This window comes from Erigeron canadensis, chromosome 2 (genome assembly GCF_010389155.1).
Source record: "Erigeron canadensis isolate Cc75 chromosome 2, C_canadensis_v1, whole genome shotgun sequence".
NCBI lineage: Eukaryota > Viridiplantae > Streptophyta > Magnoliopsida > Asterales > Asteraceae > Erigeron > Erigeron canadensis.
The window spans coordinates 29,930,605-29,950,180 of NC_057762.1; the positions used below are offsets into that span (position 1 = coordinate 29,930,605).

Genomic DNA, 19,576 nt, shown 5'->3' on the forward strand with positions numbered 1-19,576 from the left:
CCTGTGATTTGGGTAAGAATTAGGTAGTTGTGAGTTGAAGGGTTTTGATTGGAAGATGATTTGAGTAAGAATAATTAACTGGATAGTATTCCCTCCTAGGGATGAGAAAAAAACCGTGACCTCTGACCCGATCCGGAACTGGCCCTAACCGACCCGCCCGTAAGGCTAACGGGTTGGGTCACGGATCAAGCTTTTGTGGCATTTTCGGGTCACGGGTTGCGCGGTTCGGGCCGGGTCAAGCCAAAAACCGGAAAAAAGTGAAGGAAACCCGTGACCCGCCCGAACCCGACCCGACCCTTCACGGGCCGGGTCACGGTTCCTATTTTCATGCACTTGCGGGTCGCGCGTCGGGACATTTGCACATCCCTATTCCCCCCCCCCCCCCCCCTTACACTATGTTCTTGAGTTTTTTTAAGAAAAGAAAAGAAAGGAATACAATGGATTATTAAATTAGTTGTGTTCTTGAGTTTATTTTTAGGATAGAAATGAAGTGAAATGATATGATTTGAAGGGATAATTTATTTGTTTTTGTTTAAAAAACTTTCTCCCCACATTTGGGGTGAATAAATTTATCTTCCAATCTCTTTTTTTCTTTTATAAATTAATTTCAAGAATACGGTGTAACTGTGTAAGGGTCCAACAAATCCATGTTTGAACATTTTTTGGCCCATGAATGTTCAATATCGTGTATTGGATCATTCTTAGTGGACTCTTGTTTCTTTAACAGCTTTTATTACATTCAACAAAAAAGATTAGAACAACATGATATAGCTTAATTATTTGTGATCGTTTTCTTTCGTATCTTTTTCTGACCACCCTAGATGTTACATAAATAGAATAATTGGTTTTACCTAAGAGCCCAGGATTGATAATAGAAGAAACAAGTGGAGTAAGAGCGAAATAAAGCCAAACGTCAAAGGGCTTCAACATACATGTGAAAGAAAAAAAACACTTTCATGTGATCCCTGCTAGCTTCATATAAACTCAGCCATTTGTTTCTTCAATCCTCCTTTCATTTTTTATATACATTTAAAAAAAAAAAAGAAGTAAAAGAGCAAGTCGACAACCCAAAAGGACAAAACGACACCGTATACACTTTAATTAGTTCTACCGTAAAGAGATCTGTTAAAAATAGATTTATCGTATTTGGCGCTAATATTATTTTCTAGAGATCCTCAACCAAATAAACCTCTTCCTTTCAATACACAACACACACACACAGAGTGATATATACTTTTCTCTCTCTCTCTCTCACACACACACATACATTCAACAGTTTCAAGTAAAGGATCTTTACGTCCTCACTTCTTTGAACACTTTATATCAAATCCTAATAATCGTTGTTATCAATAGTTGTGAATTGTGATGGAGATATTGTTTCAACCATGTCCTAATTTAACGGCCGCGAAATTAGGATTTGATGCACAATTATCTGGTCGGCTGTTTGCAATCAACAACAAACGGCGGAGTAGTGCACAAAGGAAATGGTGGCATGGGAAATTGAGATGGAAGTGCAGCAGCACGATGAATATGTCGTCAGGTGATGGTGGAGGATCGAAAAAGGAAGGAGTGTTATTAGGTGCTGAGAAAGATGAATCTGGCTCTATTGTTGGCTTCAATTTCCTTTCCGCTCCTGCAGGTATATCTATATCTATATCTATATAATTCTATTACTACATTATAAAACATTTATTTCCTCCCTTTTTATTCGTTAGTTAAAATACCAATAATATTTCTAATAAATTTAATTTACAACATCTACCCTTAACTCTGAAATAACGACGCCCTTTTAGTTTTTTACATTAATAACCACACTGCTACCGCCCGACGCTACCACTACTACACCTTATCCGTACTTCGTGTGAAATATTATTATATTTTTAGTGTTATTTTTGGGTCATGTGACTTTCAGGTCCCCCTAATTATCTTTCTTAGACAATCTCCAATGGGGGTGTTCTTAGGTGTCTTTAGGTGCCCTTAGTTGTTCATGGATATCCTTTGGCATTGAAGCTTGTCCAAAGCTAAAGATTTTTTGATGTATGCCCTTACCTAAGGGCATGCCCTTAGGCTATCTCCAATACTTTTTTGTTTGTTTGTATATAGATGTAAGGAACTAAAGGATATGTAAGGATGTTTGTATGGTTAGAGGTAAAAGTAAAGGATCTTAAGGATGTGTAAGGATTTTAAGGATTTGTAAGGATATGATGTGGCAGCTCAAGAACGCCTAAGGAAGTCCTTAGCATTGGAGATAGCCTTAGTGATATGTCTGGGTTACAGGGTTCAGGACCCTACTCTTCATCTCAAGCTTCACCACTGTATGTATATGTGGGCTAAGTTATATATATATGGTTATCTATTCCATTGATAGATGTTACTTCAATTAGACAGTGTGTGTGTGTGTGTTTACTAAAAAAACTCAATTTAGATTCATTTTAGTCTTTCTGAATGTGGAGGGTAGAGTGGTAGATTGGCCGACCACATGATTGGTAATAATGTGTGAAACCATAAAATCCTTTACAGAAATTTCAGGAAGTGTGTAGTTGTTCATCATTATATAAAGTTCTTTATAGACGGTATTAGTTGTTCTTTAAGATGAATTTCAGCTATTGATGATGATGATGATGTACAATTAGTTGCCTAATTAAAATGCTTAAACTCCCAGCTGACACCAAAATCGGCAACTCTCCTGATAATATTTCAAATGATCAAGAAGAAGTCATCGTGGATGATGTCTTAGCAGAGGAAACATCTACAAAAGTGACCCACAACATTGTTTTTGTTACGTCTGAGGCAGCACCATACTCCAAAACTGGAGGCTTGGGAGACGTTTGTGGCTCTTTGCCCATTGCACTTGCAGCACGTGGGCATCGTGTAATGGTTGTTACACCTAGATATTTGTGTGGTGGACCGGCAGATAAGAAGTTTGCTAGTGCTGTTGATCTTGATTGTCGAATTAAGGTTTCTTGTTCCGGCGGGGTACAGGAGGTTGCATTTTTTCACGAGTATAGAGCAGGTGTTGATTGGGTAAGAAAGTTACCTCAGTTACTTGTTAGTTTTTTATAAATGACTTTATGTATATAACAAAAAGTAGTGAAATTTCTATTTTAGGTAATCAACTTCGTTTACCCCAGAAGCTATTTAAGTTTTGTACAATTTGATCTAAGGTAACTTGATCTGATGACCCGACCATAATATTGATGTGACAATTAATATATTGATAACTTTGATGGCCTTTTGTTCTCTGATGCATTGCAACATGGGGACTAGAAATTATTTAACTTGAAAGATCACCTTAAATCAAATTTCTAATTCTTTGAAGGTTTTTAATGCAGTATAAAAAGTTGGTTACCTGGAAGATAAATTTGACTATATGCAATTTTCCTTCTGTAAACCTTGATCATCTTATGGCAAGTTTCTTTTGGTGATTTTAGGTGTTTGTGGACCACCCTTCTTTCCACCGTCCTGGAACTCCATATGGTGACGCTTATGGTGCATTTGGTGATAATCAGGTACTAATCGAGGAAGTTACAGTATATGTGGCCAAAGTGATGGAGTAGTGGGTCAATGTGTGTTACTATTCTTACATGACAAAAAGGGTAGGGCTTTTTTTTATTTTTATCTCAGACATTTTTTTGTTACCAAAATTTCAGTCTGTCAAATGTGGTTACAAAATATTCCTTACTCCACATAGATCTCAGCTTGTTTAATCAAGTTAATTCATCTACATTTTTAAGTTATATTTTGTGTGTTATCCTATGACATGTTAAATGTTAAACCTAAAGTCCTAAACTCAACCAATTCATTTATAAGTAAACGGGTTGAAGTTGCCACCTCTAGCTATATCGAGTGTTTATTTATTTTGTTTTAACAATTACTTCCTTTTCTTTTGGAGCAGTTTCGGTTCACCTTACTCTGTCATGCAGCATGTGAGGCTCCTTTAGTACTTCCTTTGGGAGGGTTTACATATGGTGAAAGATGTTTGTTCCTTGCCAACGATTGGCATGCAGGTCTTGTGCCAGTGTATGTCATTAACTCAATTAATACTCTTGGTTATTGTTTCTGTATATCCTACTATGCATCATGTTTACAATTCCACCATTATAAAATAAAAAAGAAGCTTTTCTTGCTCTTTTTCTATCCCCCACAGTCTGACACCTTTGTGTTATGCTTTAGACTATTGGCAGCAAAGTATCGCCCCTATGGAGTTTACAAAGATGCCAGGAGTATTGTTGTGATACATAATCTTGCACACCAGGTAGGTTCCTTCTCTTAATTGTGGAAGCAAATTGTTGGTAGTCACGCAACAACTTCTCAGCAAAAGTTGCCCAAATCTTACACGAAATATCATACTGATGTGTCTCATAAGTGCTCAATAGAAAAACTTGAGTTACCTACCATCTTTATCAATAAGCAAGGATTGGTTACATATTGTATCATGTCATTCTTGTTCAGGATAATATCGTACCACCAAAAGGTTTTATTGAGTTTGCTATGTAATATTTTGTGGATTTCATCTTAATTTTCCCTCCACCGTGATTGCATGTGGCAGTTTCAACATATTTAGTTATGGATGGTTGATTGTTATTATGTTTTATCTCTAACGTATCAAACGGGTAAACTAACGGAGATAATTTAGGTCAAAGTTGCCAAAGTTATTTCTATTGCATAAATATGCTACTATGGTGTAATCATATTATATACTGATTAATTATAATATATCTGGAAAACACTCAAAAGAAATGAAATAAAGAAAAGAAATGGACAACAAACTATATAAGGTTAACCCAACCAGATCACGCCAAAAGATTACCCTTTTTTACCTTTTACCCGACCTGCCTTATCCACCTGCCATCTTTAGCTATGACTAACTGTGGCTCATTATGAAATGCATTTCTTCGCACACCCTCTTGCTAGACTAGTTGAACCCTATTGGGATGCATTAACTTTATGGTATTCAGGCAAAGGCATTCGCTTGACAAGTTTCTAATTGTTAATATTTTTTTTTTTTTGGGTGATATCATCTTGTAAATCCTGCAGGGAGTTGAGCCTGCATCAACTTATAACAATTTTGGGCTGCCCCCAGAGTGGTATGGAGCTTTGGGGTGGGTTTTTCCTACTTGGGCAAGAACACATGCTCTTGACACTGGTGAAGCTGTTAATATTCTAAAAGGTGCACTTGTCACTGCTGACCGGATACTGACAGTTAGCCAGGTAACGTATAGACGAAATTACCCACTTCATGAGGTTTTATGATCATTACATATATAACCAAGTATAAGTATATAGGATGTTTATGTGTTTGATTGTTATGATCAGGGCTATTCTTGGGAAATTACAACTCCAGAAGGTGGAAACGGTTTGGACGAGCTCCTCACTAGTCGAAAAACTGTTGTGAATGGTATGCAGTTTGCAGTCCACATATCATACTAACTTGTCAATAGTGAATGTTTATAGTAAAGGCGTAAAGGTGCCAAGACCGTGGTGTCAGGCAGATTGAGTAACAAGTATGGCTGAGATGGATTTTTAAGTAGGCGTCAAACCGGATCCGGTTGGGTTGATCCCTAACATATTTGCCCATTTCTAAAAGCAATTATAAATAGTTATCCCTCTATTATAACTACAAAAACAACATTGTACATTAATCTCTATCTAATCTTTGAACAAAACAATTTGGAGATTTTATGCTTGAAAATAGACTTTAGACGAATAATAACCTGTATGAGTTTATGGCCCTCTACTCTTTTTGCTAGTTATTTTTATGTTTGACCGATACGAGATAAAGCATGATTAAACACAGTATCTATACTCCAGAATAGAGGAGAGGGTCTTGGATGTATGGTTTCAGAACTGTATGGAGGCTTCTTTTTAAGTGAGGATTCAAGGCATGTCAAGCATAATAACTTTGACCATGCCACGTTAACTTGCCTGCTCACAATTTCACCTTGTTTTCACTCTTTTTACTTTGATCATATGTGTGAGCGATATCATTATATGGTTGTGTAGGGATCACAAATGGTATTGACACGACCGAATGGAATCCCTCTCTAGATGAGCACATTCCTTCGCATTACTCTATGGATGATCTTTCAGGAAAGGTTGTTATCTCTTCTTTTCCTTTACTTCAACAGAAGGGGGTGGTATCAATGAACTGACATATAAACACCGTAAGGGAAAAGGCTATATATTGCCACTTAAGGTCAAGCTAAAAAAGGTCTCCCAACCCATATGCATAAAAAGATAACACTTGATAAATAACAAATGGAAATAGTTAATAGCTAATGGCAAGCTAACAATCTTTGTTCATTTTCTCATATATAACTAATGCTCTAACTGTGATCATAAAAAAGATATTATTATCACAATATTAATCTAAATCTTTTATTTAGTCGATTTAACAGGTTGTATGCTTTAAGAAATGACTTTGGATGACTTTCAAACCATTTGACTACTTGACATGTTCCCCCTTTTTTACCCGTTTACAAGTAAATACCTCTAGAAATAGTTAATACTTAAAAAAACATCCATCTGTGATATGCAGATCGAATGCAAGATTGCTCTTCAAAAGGAATTAGGTTTACCAGTTCGGCCAGATGTCCCATTGGTAAGATTTATACCCATTGTGTATTTTGACAAAATACAACACAAGTTGCAGAATTTAACACTTTTTACAGATAGGATTTATTGGGAGGTTGGACTACCAAAAAGGAATTGATATAATTCTCTCAGGTACTCCAGACCTGTTGCAAGATGATGTTCAGTTTGTAAGTCTCTTACAGTCTTACTTAAAGGTAGCACTTGTTAAGAATTGAATCCCATATGAGCAAAAATCGAAACTGTTTCAGATAATGCTTGGGTCTGGAGAAAAACAATATGAAGAGTGGATGAGAGCCACTGAAGCAACATTCAAAGATAAATTCCGTGGATGGGTTGGGTTTAATGTTCCCATTTCTCACCGGATAACAGCAGGGTAAATCTCACGAGTTTATGTTCAAGAAAATTCATGATCAGAGATCGGAAAATGTGTGGGTCAGGCGGGTTATGTAATACATAAAATGGGCAACTTTGTGCTTGTGATATGGGTTGGGTTTGGTTGACCCACATATACCTTTGCGTTCTTTAGAAAGGACATTTATGCATATTTAATGAGTAGATTGATTGCAAAAACTTTGTTATTTTTATATTTATTATAAATACTATTTTGAAATTACAATGATAATCTAAATTTTTTGATGGAAGGATCTAAGGGGTTAGATGTACGAAAATCCACTTTGGTGACTTTTGACTTGTTTCACCCATTCTCTTGACTAGTTCTTTTTCAGTTTGACCTGATTTGAGATATAATATACCCCAAGTTTACCTCAGCCATAAGTAAATGGGTCGACCTGCCATTTCTTCTAAAAGGACAAGGCTCACATTAATTTTACTCGATATGCAGATGTGATATTCTACTAATGCCCTCAAGGTTTGAGCCATGTGGTCTAAATCAGCTGTATGCTATGAGATATGGAACTATACCAGTAGTCCATGGAACTGGAGGACTTGGAGTGAGTTAAAAATTTAAAATCAAGTTTATGTATGTTGTTAAAATTTCTTTCTAAAGACTACAGAAGCTGACTTTCTGTTATCCAGGACACTGTGAAGACTTTCAATCCATTTGCTAATGAAGGCAGAGGTGAAGGTACCGGGTATGTAATTGCTTAAAAAGACCATGTAGGAGGACGAAACAAGTTAAAGAAACCAGCAGATTCATTAACACGAAATATTTTCGGTCTTGTTCTTGCATTAATTTACATTGTCTTAACAGGTGGGCTTTCAAACCATTGACAAGAGAAAGCATGTTGGATGTAAGTACCGTCAAACTCCAAACAGTATGCTGGATGTCTTTCAAGTCATTCTGAATACGGTATCACTAAGAGGCTAAGAGCTAGATTTGGAAATGTCGACCCAATTACTTAATATATGGGCCAATTTGGGCTATGTTTTATCTCTAACGGGTTAAAGAGATGTAAGAAAAACAGACTAGCTAAAGAAGAAATGGGTCCAAAACAAAAGTCACCTCAAGTGTATTTCTTAAGCACATTACCTCCTAAATCATTTTACTAAAAATACATTATCGTTAAGATAATGTTATTTTATAAATGTTGGCTCACTAAATTAGTATAGAAACTCCTACAATTTAAGACAAAAAGTGTTTAGGGCAAGCTTAACCCAACCTACTTACATGAAGCTTAAAACTATAATATGGTGGATCTTGCAGGCACTGCGGGTTGCTATAGAGACTTACAGGAAACACAAACCTTCTTGGGCTGGGTTGATGAAGAGAGGAATGGAAAGGGATTACTCATGGAATAATGCTGCAGTCCAGTATGAGGAAATTTTTGAATGGGTTTTCATTGATCCTCCTTATGTCGGCTGATTAATATGGAATTTTGAGATATCCAAGGAGTTACAGTCGAGGAAGTAGATACTTGATAGGTCAACTACAAGGATCTTTATTCTGCAGAGTTCCATACATGGTTGCAACCAATCTGATTCAGTCTGCTGGATATAGTTCTACATGAGGATCTAGTCAGGTTCTAAACAACATTGCATCATGATAGCAAGTTCTGGAGTGCCAGTCTGTTCTCAGTCGGTGGGTGCCTTCCATATAACTGGAGTGTATTATATTAAAGAGATAGGTTCTAATAACATTCTTATTGACCATATCTTAGAGGAATATACAGATTTTGTTACATAAATAAGCTTGTAATAAATTACTCAAGTATGTTCATGGAAACTTGGTCCAATTTGACAAAACAATTAGAGGTGGCAAAATCAACAGGTTGGGTAAACAAGCTTTCTTAGTACGTGATAGGTTAGGTTAACCTGCAGACATTTTTATTTTGTCTTTTTTCGTATTAACAGTTAATGTTACTATATTACAAAAACTACATTATGACTATAATAACTCTTACGAATATAGTAAAATAAAACAATTACAAGCTTTGACTCTGCAGCACGTTGGAGCTTAAACGGCTGAGATAGTGCACAAACATTTTGTTTAAGGTAGAAATAAAATCAGCATGGCTTGGAAGCAATTTATTTTCAATATTCAAGCTAAACAGCTAGTTTGAACTTTGATTTAGAGGTGGAAAAAGTGGTGTGCGGCTGGAGCTGGTAACGAGTCAAAATGGGTTGTGTTGCAATCAATGGTTGATTTGTACATGTCCTAACAGGTCATATTGGGTTGCCACATAACACTTCGTCTAGAAATTTTGTTTTATTTATGAATTAATATGGTAAGAAATTTCAGTTCACAACTTGCATGTAAGAAGTTTCAATTCACAATTATTGCAGTTACGGAGTATTTGAATTCTGATACAACTGTAGATCGGTGATGTGGCACCAGTATGATGATATGGCATAACACATGACAACTTGTATAGCTACCATATCAGCAAAAATCTTACAAAAAAGGAAAGTTTACTGGTATGTGACGAAGAGGTCATCAAATACATATAGTATCACTCAGTTTAAAGTTTGGCACCTTAGAAGATTTAATTTAAACTTCAATGCTCACAGAACGAGGATTAATTGTTGGGTACATTTAGCTGTACTTTGCCCTCAAAAGTATGGCGGAAAAATTGATAACAGAAACTTCATAGAAAGGTCTACAAACAGATATAAGCTGAAGCCGAGAGTCTTGAAACTTTACAAAATCAATTCTTAGTTTTTAGTTTGTATAAGGAACAAGTTTGATCATCTAATAGGCCGAACTGTATAGTATCTGCGTATGTGGTCTGTGGTGGCTGCAATTATACCAATGGGCAAGGTAAAGGCTATACTTTCAATTTGTTTATAAATGATTTTAAATATTAAATTTATAAGCAAATTATTAATAGTAATTTATAACGAGTATGACAATACTTGATCAAACAATATCATAATAATGGCCCAATAGACCATATATGGTTTCTCTGATGAAAACGACTAACTTTTATGTTTGAAAAATTGATAAAGTTAGGTAAACATGAGAAAAGATAAATCATGTAACATTATGGGTAAATGATTTAGGGAAGAATTGGTGCTGCCATCGGTTTGATACCGGTATCTAATACCAAAAGCTCACCCGTCTCGGCTCGATGAGTAGAAACAAGTTGAATTAGAAGCAATTAACATAAATGTTTTATATTATTGGTTCTAGTTGAGCTAGTCTTATCAACTTGTTATGAACTCATTCAATTAGACACTTTTGTCACCCAATACTAATGGTGTAGTTAAGTCGAATAAAAGAAACATAAATAAATGATCAGTTAAAGTTAAGGCTGTATCGAACCTATAATTAATGAAATGGCCTCCTTCCACATGCTAGGAGCTAATGTCATTCATGTTACATTTAAGAAGAAAATTTTAATACTTTGAACAAAAGGGTGTGGTCCGTGCCAATGTGCCATAGTATATGTTGAATTGTTGATGGATGGATGCACCAATCGATAGTAATGTTTACACATAGATTATCTTCTTTTTCAATTTTTTAAGCATTTTAGTTTTGATAAATATTACTCTAACTCAAATTAGCTTTCTAATTAAAAAGAGGAAATGTCTAAATGGATTACATGTGACAATATAAGTTAACTCTAAAATTTAAAATTTTAAAGTTCACTAATTATCTTAATCTTATTATAGTAACAGAAAATTATATTTTCCCTTTGTTTCATCAATTTTCCTAAACTAGCATAGTACTAGCAGCGAGATTAAATTTTTTCTTTTATGGTGTTCAATGATTTTTAATATAGTGATTGTTTCAATTCCGTTGGTAGTCTAATAGCATAGAAGTTTAAGCGAGGCATGCAACTTTCTAAGATAAAAAAATGTTTCAATGATATCGTTTATTAATAAGTTAACCTTAAAATAGGAATCTTTTATATTGTTTTTTATGTGTATTATAATAAGAAGTAATATAAAAATAAAAATAATGTATAAGCAGAGGTAAAATTAACTGATGCCAATTATTTTTAAAAACTGCGTAGGACCAAAGGAATTAAGCAATATAATCATATCCATGAGGACCATGACATTGTACTTGAAAGATTTTAGCGTACACGAAATTTTTGTTGTTAAATATTTTTTTTTGTACCATAACTATGGCTTTCATGTCAATTTCACCTACAATGCATATCGCGTTTTATTAATTTATTGCAAACACTGTACTTCTATCGGTGTGCATATATCAATCTACCTGATCGACTATATATTCTTCACCATTTATATCATTAAAAAAATCCAACTATAAAAACACAAACGAGAAATAGATTGAGAGAAAGTAATGTGAGATCGATAGTTTTGGTTCATATTCGTTTATTGTATTTTAAATTTCGTAATTCTTTTTCTTTTAATTTAGTCTTTATTATCATCTAATTATTAGCTCATTGGTTACAATGTATAACGCATAATCCATATATATGAACATCTCTAATATTTTTATTACTAATCCTAGTATATACGGTAGCTATAGAAATTATATCATAAATAAATTCAAATATGTCTCATACATTATTCGTGAGTATAAAATAGATTGTGATTAACGTAAATCGATGATTGATGTTAAATTATAATAAACAATAATCATAAATATAATATATGTTTAATTAGTGTTTTAGATTTACCTTTTTAGAACTACAAAAAATCGGAACTTGTAAACATAATTAATAATGACAAATAGCTTATTATATAATTTTTAAGTATTTATGTTAATAACTTATTATATAATTTTGTACAACCGTGTATTTGACACGGGTCTAAAATCTAGTAACTTATTATAATGAATATAAGTAATTGTATGTAGTTGAAGAATTGAGGGGAAAAAAGACACAATTTGCTAATAAGAAAACGATCAATCAAATAAGGTTATAATATTTTTTGTATTAATAAGGCAAGAGTTAGAGTTTAATTTTAATTATAATAAGGAAATTGAATTTATATACAACTAAAAAAACTACTTCAACAAAATAAGGTTATAATATCTTTTGTATTAATAAGGCAAGAATTAGAGTTTAATCTTAATTAAGTCTAATAAGTAAATTGAATTTATATACAACTAAAAAAGCTACTTCAACAAAATAAATAAATTAAAAAGACACGTATCGATTACGCCACGTGTTGTTTCAAGAATATGTTAATCATTTTTTAGTTTATTGGTAGACTATTGTATATATATATATATATACTAGGTATTTTACCCGCACGATGTGCGACAAGAAAAAGAATTGTTTAATATATACATGGAAAAAGGTTTTTTAGGGAAAAAATATAGGGTTAAGTGCGCCGGAATACAACTATGGCTGAAACGTTATATGTGCACAATTTCAAGTTGACCTTTATTGTATACGTGGACTTCCAAAAAGAATGATAAATCTTTTTCAGATTCATTAATAAAACTTACAAACTTATTTTTTTATTTATATATATATATATTTTTGTAAAACTAAGTCATTGAATTGAAAGGATGGAAAGAACTCACATTGTTTTGGATGAATTAGAATGAAAACTCATTGTGTTGGACAGATTTTTCATAATAGACATGAAAGATATTGAAGAAAATTGCTAAACTAAAAAGATAAATAAATATATACACTCAAGATTTATAATATATGTAACTATCTTTGCCTACAAAATTTGAATCTAATATTATTATTTTTATACGGGATATGAGATTTAATGATAAATAATTGGATGCAATATATTGATGTCTTTGTATATGTTGTTTTTTTTTAAATTTAATATTTATTTAATAGAAAAATATTGTTAAAAACATATGGAGATGTCATGTAGATAAAATCCAACGTAAGAACTTTTTAACATAAATTTGGCTTTAAAGATAATTTTAAAAGGCTTGAATTACTATTCTTTTAATAATTATATAGATATATATAGTTTGACTTAATTTGACGGTCAAGAATTTACTGACTTTTTCTAAACTATTATCTCATATACGTCTAGAAAAAAAATTAATAATAAGTAAATCCTAAAATAAAATTAAAAAAACACAAATTTTTTTAATTATGTTCAACGAATAAAAGCCCAATTACCCAGGTAACCCAATGCTTCTCATCAATGAATAAAAGCCCAATTACGAACAAAATATAATAATTTTTTTCTAATATTCAACAAGCCGAGCCGAGCCTGATCCTTTTAATGGCAGTGCTTGAACCTTGATGTTTAAACTCAAGCTCAGATCGTGGTGTATTAAGAAAGACCGGGCCCAACTCGAGATCGGCTCTTTGTCATAAAAAAAAAACTAAACGAATTCGAGCTTAACTCGTTTACACCCTTAATAAAAAACGACATTTCTGCCCGCAAACGCAAACGCAAACAACGCTTAGTAGTGAAGCCCACCAGCTTTATTCGAGAAAAAACCCCACATATAGCAAAGTGAAAATTGAATATTCGTTGTGAGTAAAATCTGAATCATCACTCGCTAAATGTGGATTATTGGCTATAATAAAGTTCAAATCATTTATGGATTTTACCTAATAAAAAATTAATATATATATATATACACATTTGTCTCGTGCAAATAAAATACTCGATCAACATAGTAGTTGTAGGAGTGCATATGTAGCTTAATTGCTAGTAGTATAAAAGTATGAAGGGTGAGGTGTTATTGTTTTCATGTGAAATTGAAGGTTTATAGTAAGTAAGGAGCGTTTATAACATTCAATATGACCCCCACCCCCTCATACTACAACCCATATATACCTCTACGATCACGACTTCAATATTCACCTATCATGGACTATTCTCCGCTGCCGGACTTTAGAGAACCTTTATCTACACCACCTAAACTCTCACTCTTTTCCTTACCTTCTAAACCATCTACGCTTCCGGATGGCCCTACTCCGCCACCCAACATGGTGGCCAATGTCCCATTTCTATGGGAGGAAGCTCCCGGAAAACCAAGAAAAACTTATGTCACCACCACCGGTAGTACTAGTGCTATTGATGATGATCCAACAAAGTCTAAAGTTGTCCGTTCGTTAGACCTTCCTCCGCGACTCACAGCCACCACCGCGAGTCCTGCTAATTACAAGAGTGGTGAAAAATTGGGTAATTAATTTTATGCTTTTGCTATAAAAAAAAAAACTTTGAAATAGTTATGCACGTATATATATATATATATATATATAGAACTAATTAATGAATAACTTGTGTATAAAAATTAGGTTTCACATAAATTATATGTAGATATTTACACACTAAAAGTTGTAAATACACGACATCATATACAAGTAGCTAGACGTTGTACGAGTACACTATAGTTGTATACGTAAAATTATCATTTTTTTTTATATATAGATGAATATTTATCTGTCTATATATCCCGTTTTACATTTATGTTATATCATCCCAAAAAACATATATTCATACTCTTAAAAAGTCAAAGATCTATACTAATCATGTATTGTTATTATACTTTTCCACATTGAAAAGTGATGATATCATACGCACCTATATTATTTTGGCGAGTTACAATTTACAAGCTAAGATATATTATTTACATGTGGACAGTCTCACAAATATTTTTTTCATATATATACTACTCATAATTAATTAAGGATGGATGAGATAATGAACATTAATTATGTGTATGTACGTATGTTTGTAGTGAACAATGTTAGAATTCAGATTGTACCATCTCCGACGTCCACTGTGCTGAGCAAACAACCTTATGAAGGTGTGTGTGTGTGTACCCTTCATTTTTTATTTTAATTCTTTTGAAATCTTTACGTATTTGGAATTTAATGTAGAAATGATTTATTATGTTCACAAGAATTAGGTCTCTCACATAAATAATTTTTATATTTATTTTATCACAATTAATCTTGTTTTATTTAATATAGAGATACCGATATCCTTCAAATAAACATCTATTCAAACATGCATCATATATTTTTCTTGAAGATCATCGAAGCCAAACAGATCTCTTAAAGTGAAAATATATTTTCTACAATCTTATATTATATGCCGCACGAATATATATTTTCTTCGCGTGTTATTTACGAGTATAATTTACAAAGATTTATATATACGTGAAAAGTCTATACGACTATACACGTTTAGATTAAATGTGAACCGCGCATACGTCTCACAAATATATATCTTTTACATTTATTTATATCTAGGGAAGGGCTGTATGGGTGGAGATATTAATGAACGCACATGTATGTAAACTAATTTGTATGTTTCTTGTTGTACGTACATAGTGAACAATGTTAGAATACAAATCGTACCATCTCCGACCACTGTCCTGAGCGGACCGTATGAAGGTCATTTGTACCCTTCAAACACGCTGGGAACGTCGGTTAATAGCAGTAATGATAGTGATAATAATAAGAGTATTAAAGGGAAGATGAGGATGCCGTTGAGGAAGTTAATGAGGAAAGAAAAATCAGCAATAGTGAAGTTTGGTTCATGGAGGTGGCAAAGTTTCCGGGACAGTACTGATCATGGTGGAAAAGTGGATAGATCGCCTTCGTCAGGGAGGTTTTGCTCATGGAGGTGGGATAGTTTTGCAGATACGTTCGGTGGCAGTAGCGGATCTTTGGGCTCTTCATTTCGGGACCTTCACAAGTCTGTTGATTCGAATGGAAAAATAACAAGGAAAAATAGCTTCCCTTTCGCTAAGGGCACCACTTCTGGCCGATTCTTGGTAAGTCATCCCCTGCTTAATTAGTCTTTGTACGTGCAAGATTCGATCGGTTTAATCTGTGTTTGTTAATTAACAACAAAGATTTTTAATATTTTTTTAGCTTTTAGCTTCAATTCTAGGAAAAATTTCTTATATATTAAATTAAAAAGTGTTGTTTGGTTACAGAATGAAGCTTAAAGCTTTTAACTTGAAAGAAAAAAACCCTTTCAAAAGCTGCATAACTGATTCGTATCGTAAAATGTTGTTAAATCTGAAGACATGGTCTAGAAATGTTGTAGACTAAACAAACCTGGCTTGGTTAGTTTCTTTTCTTGGTGTAGTGGTGTACTATCACATTGAATGACTTGATTTTTCAAATCAGCCAGCAATCCAAATTGGTAAGGCTATATGCCAAATTAGTTCCAAATTACCCGTGTTAAGTTGCTGTTTTTTGCCAAACTAACACCCCACATACTACCAAAAGTCAACAATTCATGGGCCTAAGGCCCACCAATATGAATTATTTGATACTTTCCAACCTTTCATTCGGAGTACAACTTCATGTCTTGTAGAAACAGGATCAATATGATCTTTGACAAAGAAAATCAATCAAACATACGAGTAATTAATATGAGATAGATACAGGAATAATAAAAGTCGAACAAGTTAGGTGCATGGTCGTATTGTGTAACAAATCAAATCATTGATACCTTTTACTTATGGGTCCGGGGCATGTTGCATGGATTGACCTTCAACACTTTTTTGTTTATCCAAAAAGCTTCTATAAATGCTATAAAAAATTAAAAAAAATCAGTATGTCAAATTAATAGAAACATTATGAGTTCATAAGTTTTTGCATACTCAACAACTAACCTAACTGATTCTTTGACAGGCAAGCATGTTTGGGACTCTTAAACAAGCGATGCCATGGAGATCGCGAAGACAAGAGTGAATAAGTTCTATACTAAATCGTGATCATGATACGGTTACCATTATGAGTTATTTGTGATGGATACATACATATCAGCAGGTTGAATTATATATATGTTTGTTATATGTTGTAATAGCTATAATTTTTAAACATGTAGGGAGACTTATTTTCGGTTTGTAAATCTCTGCTAATTGCTATATATAATCAAGTTTGTAAAAGTACATTTCAAATATTATATATAACCTCTCTCTCTGATGCAAGAGTATGAACAGCGCGCGGAAGTCAATCATCATGTGAGTCATATATTGATCATATATCACTACTAAGAAAAACAACAATAGGAGCCAGGTGGGCAACTTTTGGTGACGCCCAAATGTCATCACTAAAGGTCGTTGTTAAACGACAAAATAAACTTTCAAATTTCATTTTGACTTTGAAAGTCAAACTATCATTTGGTGACGATATTCATCGCCGATATGGTATTTTTAATTTTATTTTTTGTTTTTTTTTTACATTAAAAGTACAGGAAAAAAAAGACCATTTAACTTTTGGCAACGATATTGTTGTCACTAAACCCAAAAAAAAAATTTCGATTTTTTGTATTCCCTCCGAATCGAAAAGAAATCCCACCGGAACTTATAACACTCGAGCAAAGAAATTTCCCAGAAAACAATATTCTTTGTTTCAAAATGTGATGCAGATGTACAATCGATTAATTTATGGCATCTGGCAACTAGCTAGAACCCTTTTTGTATTTCAAAACCATTGGGCAATAGATCAAATAAGTCTCTTGTTGGCAAGATTTTATGATTACACCTTTAATTTGTGTCACAGAACTCTAACCAGCCTGCCTGTTGTGATTTTAGGCACTTGATACCAATATTATTAGATGAAAGTAAACTTTGTAGAAGAAAAAAGACAGAGGAATTTACAAGCACATATATAGAACGAACACTACATTTACTAATTAATTAATTCAAAGCACTTGAATTGATCATAACAGTACAACATGATAGTAAGACTAATTAATCTGCCCCTTAATTTAATTAATTACAAACAAAATTAAGATAGGTAAACTAGCTAGGGGAAAAGAGCTAAACAGAATCATACACTAAATTAAGAAGATTTTAATGTAGTACCAAAAACTAAAAGACCCATGAGCTTATAATTAAATCATGGCAACATGATGAGTACATGACTAATTACCACCCTAGCTAGCTAATATATATGACGATGATAATTCAAGGATGATATATAATTAATAGATCAAGGGCATATATATAGGGGGATGATCGGATTATTGATTCTATTTCTCTTCTTGTAGCTAGCCTTGAAGCAAGCCTGCCTCAGCTTCTTTGTTTCATGAGTGAATTCAATCTCTGGCACCTTCTCCATCATCCTCTTTTGCTCTTCAAGCATCTCAATTTTCCCCTTTATTCCCAACTCCTGTGTATGTACGTAGTTTATCTCAAAATCAGTATATTAATTATATATGCAATACATATATATTCATCAATCGATACACATAATTACTTGCTCGCTCAAATACCAAATTAATTAATTTCAGTTCCTTACTTATATATGTACGTATAAACATACATCAATAATGACGATAATAACACGTTATTAATAATTAGTAGTATATAATATGCTAATGACATTATTGTCATTGTATACCTTAATTTGTTAATTAAGGAGTAGTGCATGAACATTATGTATTATATATGTATACATACGTACATGCAAATAGTATATAAATGCAAAAATTAAAATGATGGTAGTACGTAGTATATTAGTAGTAAGATTGATCACCTTGACAGTGTGAATGAGTGAATTGAGACTTTTGAGTTTTCTGTGAGGCCATCTCTTAATGTTAAGCTCTCTACATCTTTTTTTCAAAACAGTCAATCCTACCTTCATCTCCTGAGCAGCCTCAACTATTGGCAACTCAAAATACTTCTCTATCTCCTCCATCTCCAACACTCGTCTTGCCGCCGATCTCTTCCCCGCACGACGATGACCGCTATTAGTTATTGCACCCACGGCACTAATTGTCGGATTATTATTATTATTATTGTGAACTTTACCACTTACTAATATTGCACCATTATGGCAATATTCCACATTATTCTTCATATCATTATCAATGTGACAAACTAGAGATGGCAAGCCACCATCCCACCAGCTTAAGTAGTTTCCATCAATAATGGGATCAAAGTATGTAAATTGATCATCAATTCCATATACATGATGATCATCAGCTGCAGCTTTGTCTTCTCTAAGGAATACCGGGGAAACTTGGATCGAATCGACCTTCTCGAGTGTCTGGACCCTGCAACAACAACAAAAAGAAATAATAATAATATTCCACTTTGTTACATATGACACATTGTCACATATGAGACTTGAACCCGTATCAAACCGCAATTAATAAAAATAGTAAACATTTTTCATATATATATACCAACAAAGTGGTGGATTGACTTGATCAAAGTAGTGAAGCCAATCTTCAAGATCAAAGTGGTTTTGATGATCATCTGCATGTGGCTCCATTTGTTAGGGAAATTTTGGAAGAAAATAGTTAAGATGTATATATATATATATATATATATATTTTTTTTTTGGTATGGTGAAATAGTACTTGAGAAAGTGATCGAGTGGGTTATTCTACTACTCGTATTTATAGGTCTTTACAAAAAGGAAAATGATAAATCATTATAAAGATTAGCCTAAAAATCTTCTTAAAACTTTAAAAAAGTGACATGTGTATCTACTAATTCTTTTTCCTAATTTTGTCTCTGATTTTTACACATATTATCATTCAATAATTAAGAAGATTTTTAAAATATTTTATTAAAAGGATTAATTATTTCCTTTACAAAAATGTGATGATTTTTACTATTAAGGGTAGAGAAGTGAATTTATTTCATGGGATATGCGCCTCTAGCCCTCTAGCTCTGCGGTTATGGGAGTTACGT

General features: G+C 33.3%; 2 protein-coding genes across 2 annotated transcripts; both read left to right on the forward strand.

Annotated features, from left to right (window-relative positions):
- Nucleotides 1-1,190: 1,190 nt before the first annotated feature.
- On the forward strand, nucleotides 1,191-8,776 carry LOC122587157 (soluble starch synthase 1, chloroplastic/amyloplastic-like). The gene is made up of 15 exons (XM_043759247.1): nucleotides 1,191-1,639; nucleotides 2,663-3,024; nucleotides 3,432-3,509; nucleotides 3,896-4,020; nucleotides 4,174-4,255; nucleotides 5,038-5,211; nucleotides 5,317-5,398; nucleotides 6,004-6,095; nucleotides 6,539-6,601; nucleotides 6,672-6,761; nucleotides 6,843-6,967; nucleotides 7,436-7,544; nucleotides 7,630-7,685; nucleotides 7,805-7,844; nucleotides 8,258-8,776. The coding sequence occupies exons 1-15, from the start codon at nucleotides 1,366-1,368 to the stop codon at nucleotides 8,414-8,416; spliced, it is 1,911 nt and encodes a 636-aa protein (XP_043615182.1). The 5' UTR covers nucleotides 1,191-1,365; the 3' UTR covers nucleotides 8,417-8,776.
- Nucleotides 8,777-13,649: 4,873 nt separating this feature from the next.
- On the forward strand, nucleotides 13,650-16,858 carry LOC122589351 (uncharacterized protein At4g00950). Its single transcript, XM_043761638.1, has 4 exons — nucleotides 13,650-14,085; nucleotides 14,645-14,713; nucleotides 15,243-15,688; nucleotides 16,560-16,858. The coding sequence occupies exons 1-4, from the start codon at nucleotides 13,701-13,703 to the stop codon at nucleotides 16,617-16,619; spliced, it is 960 nt and encodes a 319-aa protein (XP_043617573.1). The 5' UTR covers nucleotides 13,650-13,700; the 3' UTR covers nucleotides 16,620-16,858.
- The last annotated feature ends 2,718 nt before the right edge of the window (nucleotides 16,859-19,576 follow it).

Coding starts and splice junctions, on each gene's coding strand:
- LOC122587157 (XM_043759247.1), top strand. CDS start 1,366: ATGGAGATATTGTTTCAACCATGTCCTAATTTAACGGCCGCGAAATTA. Junction 7,545..7,629: donor ATGGAACTGGAGGACTTGGA/GTGAGTTAAAAA, acceptor TCTGTTATCCAG/GACACTGTGAAGACTTTCAA. Junction 7,686..7,804: donor GGCAGAGGTGAAGGTACCGG/GTATGTAATTGC, acceptor TTGTCTTAACAG/GTGGGCTTTCAAACCATTGA.
- LOC122589351 (XM_043761638.1), top strand. CDS start 13,701: ATGACCCCCACCCCCTCATACTACAACCCATATATACCTCTACGATCA. Junction 14,086..14,644: donor CAAGAGTGGTGAAAAATTGG/GTAATTAATTTT, acceptor GTATGTTTGTAG/TGAACAATGTTAGAATTCAG. Junction 15,689..16,559: donor CCACTTCTGGCCGATTCTTG/GTAAGTCATCCC, acceptor ATTCTTTGACAG/GCAAGCATGTTTGGGACTCT.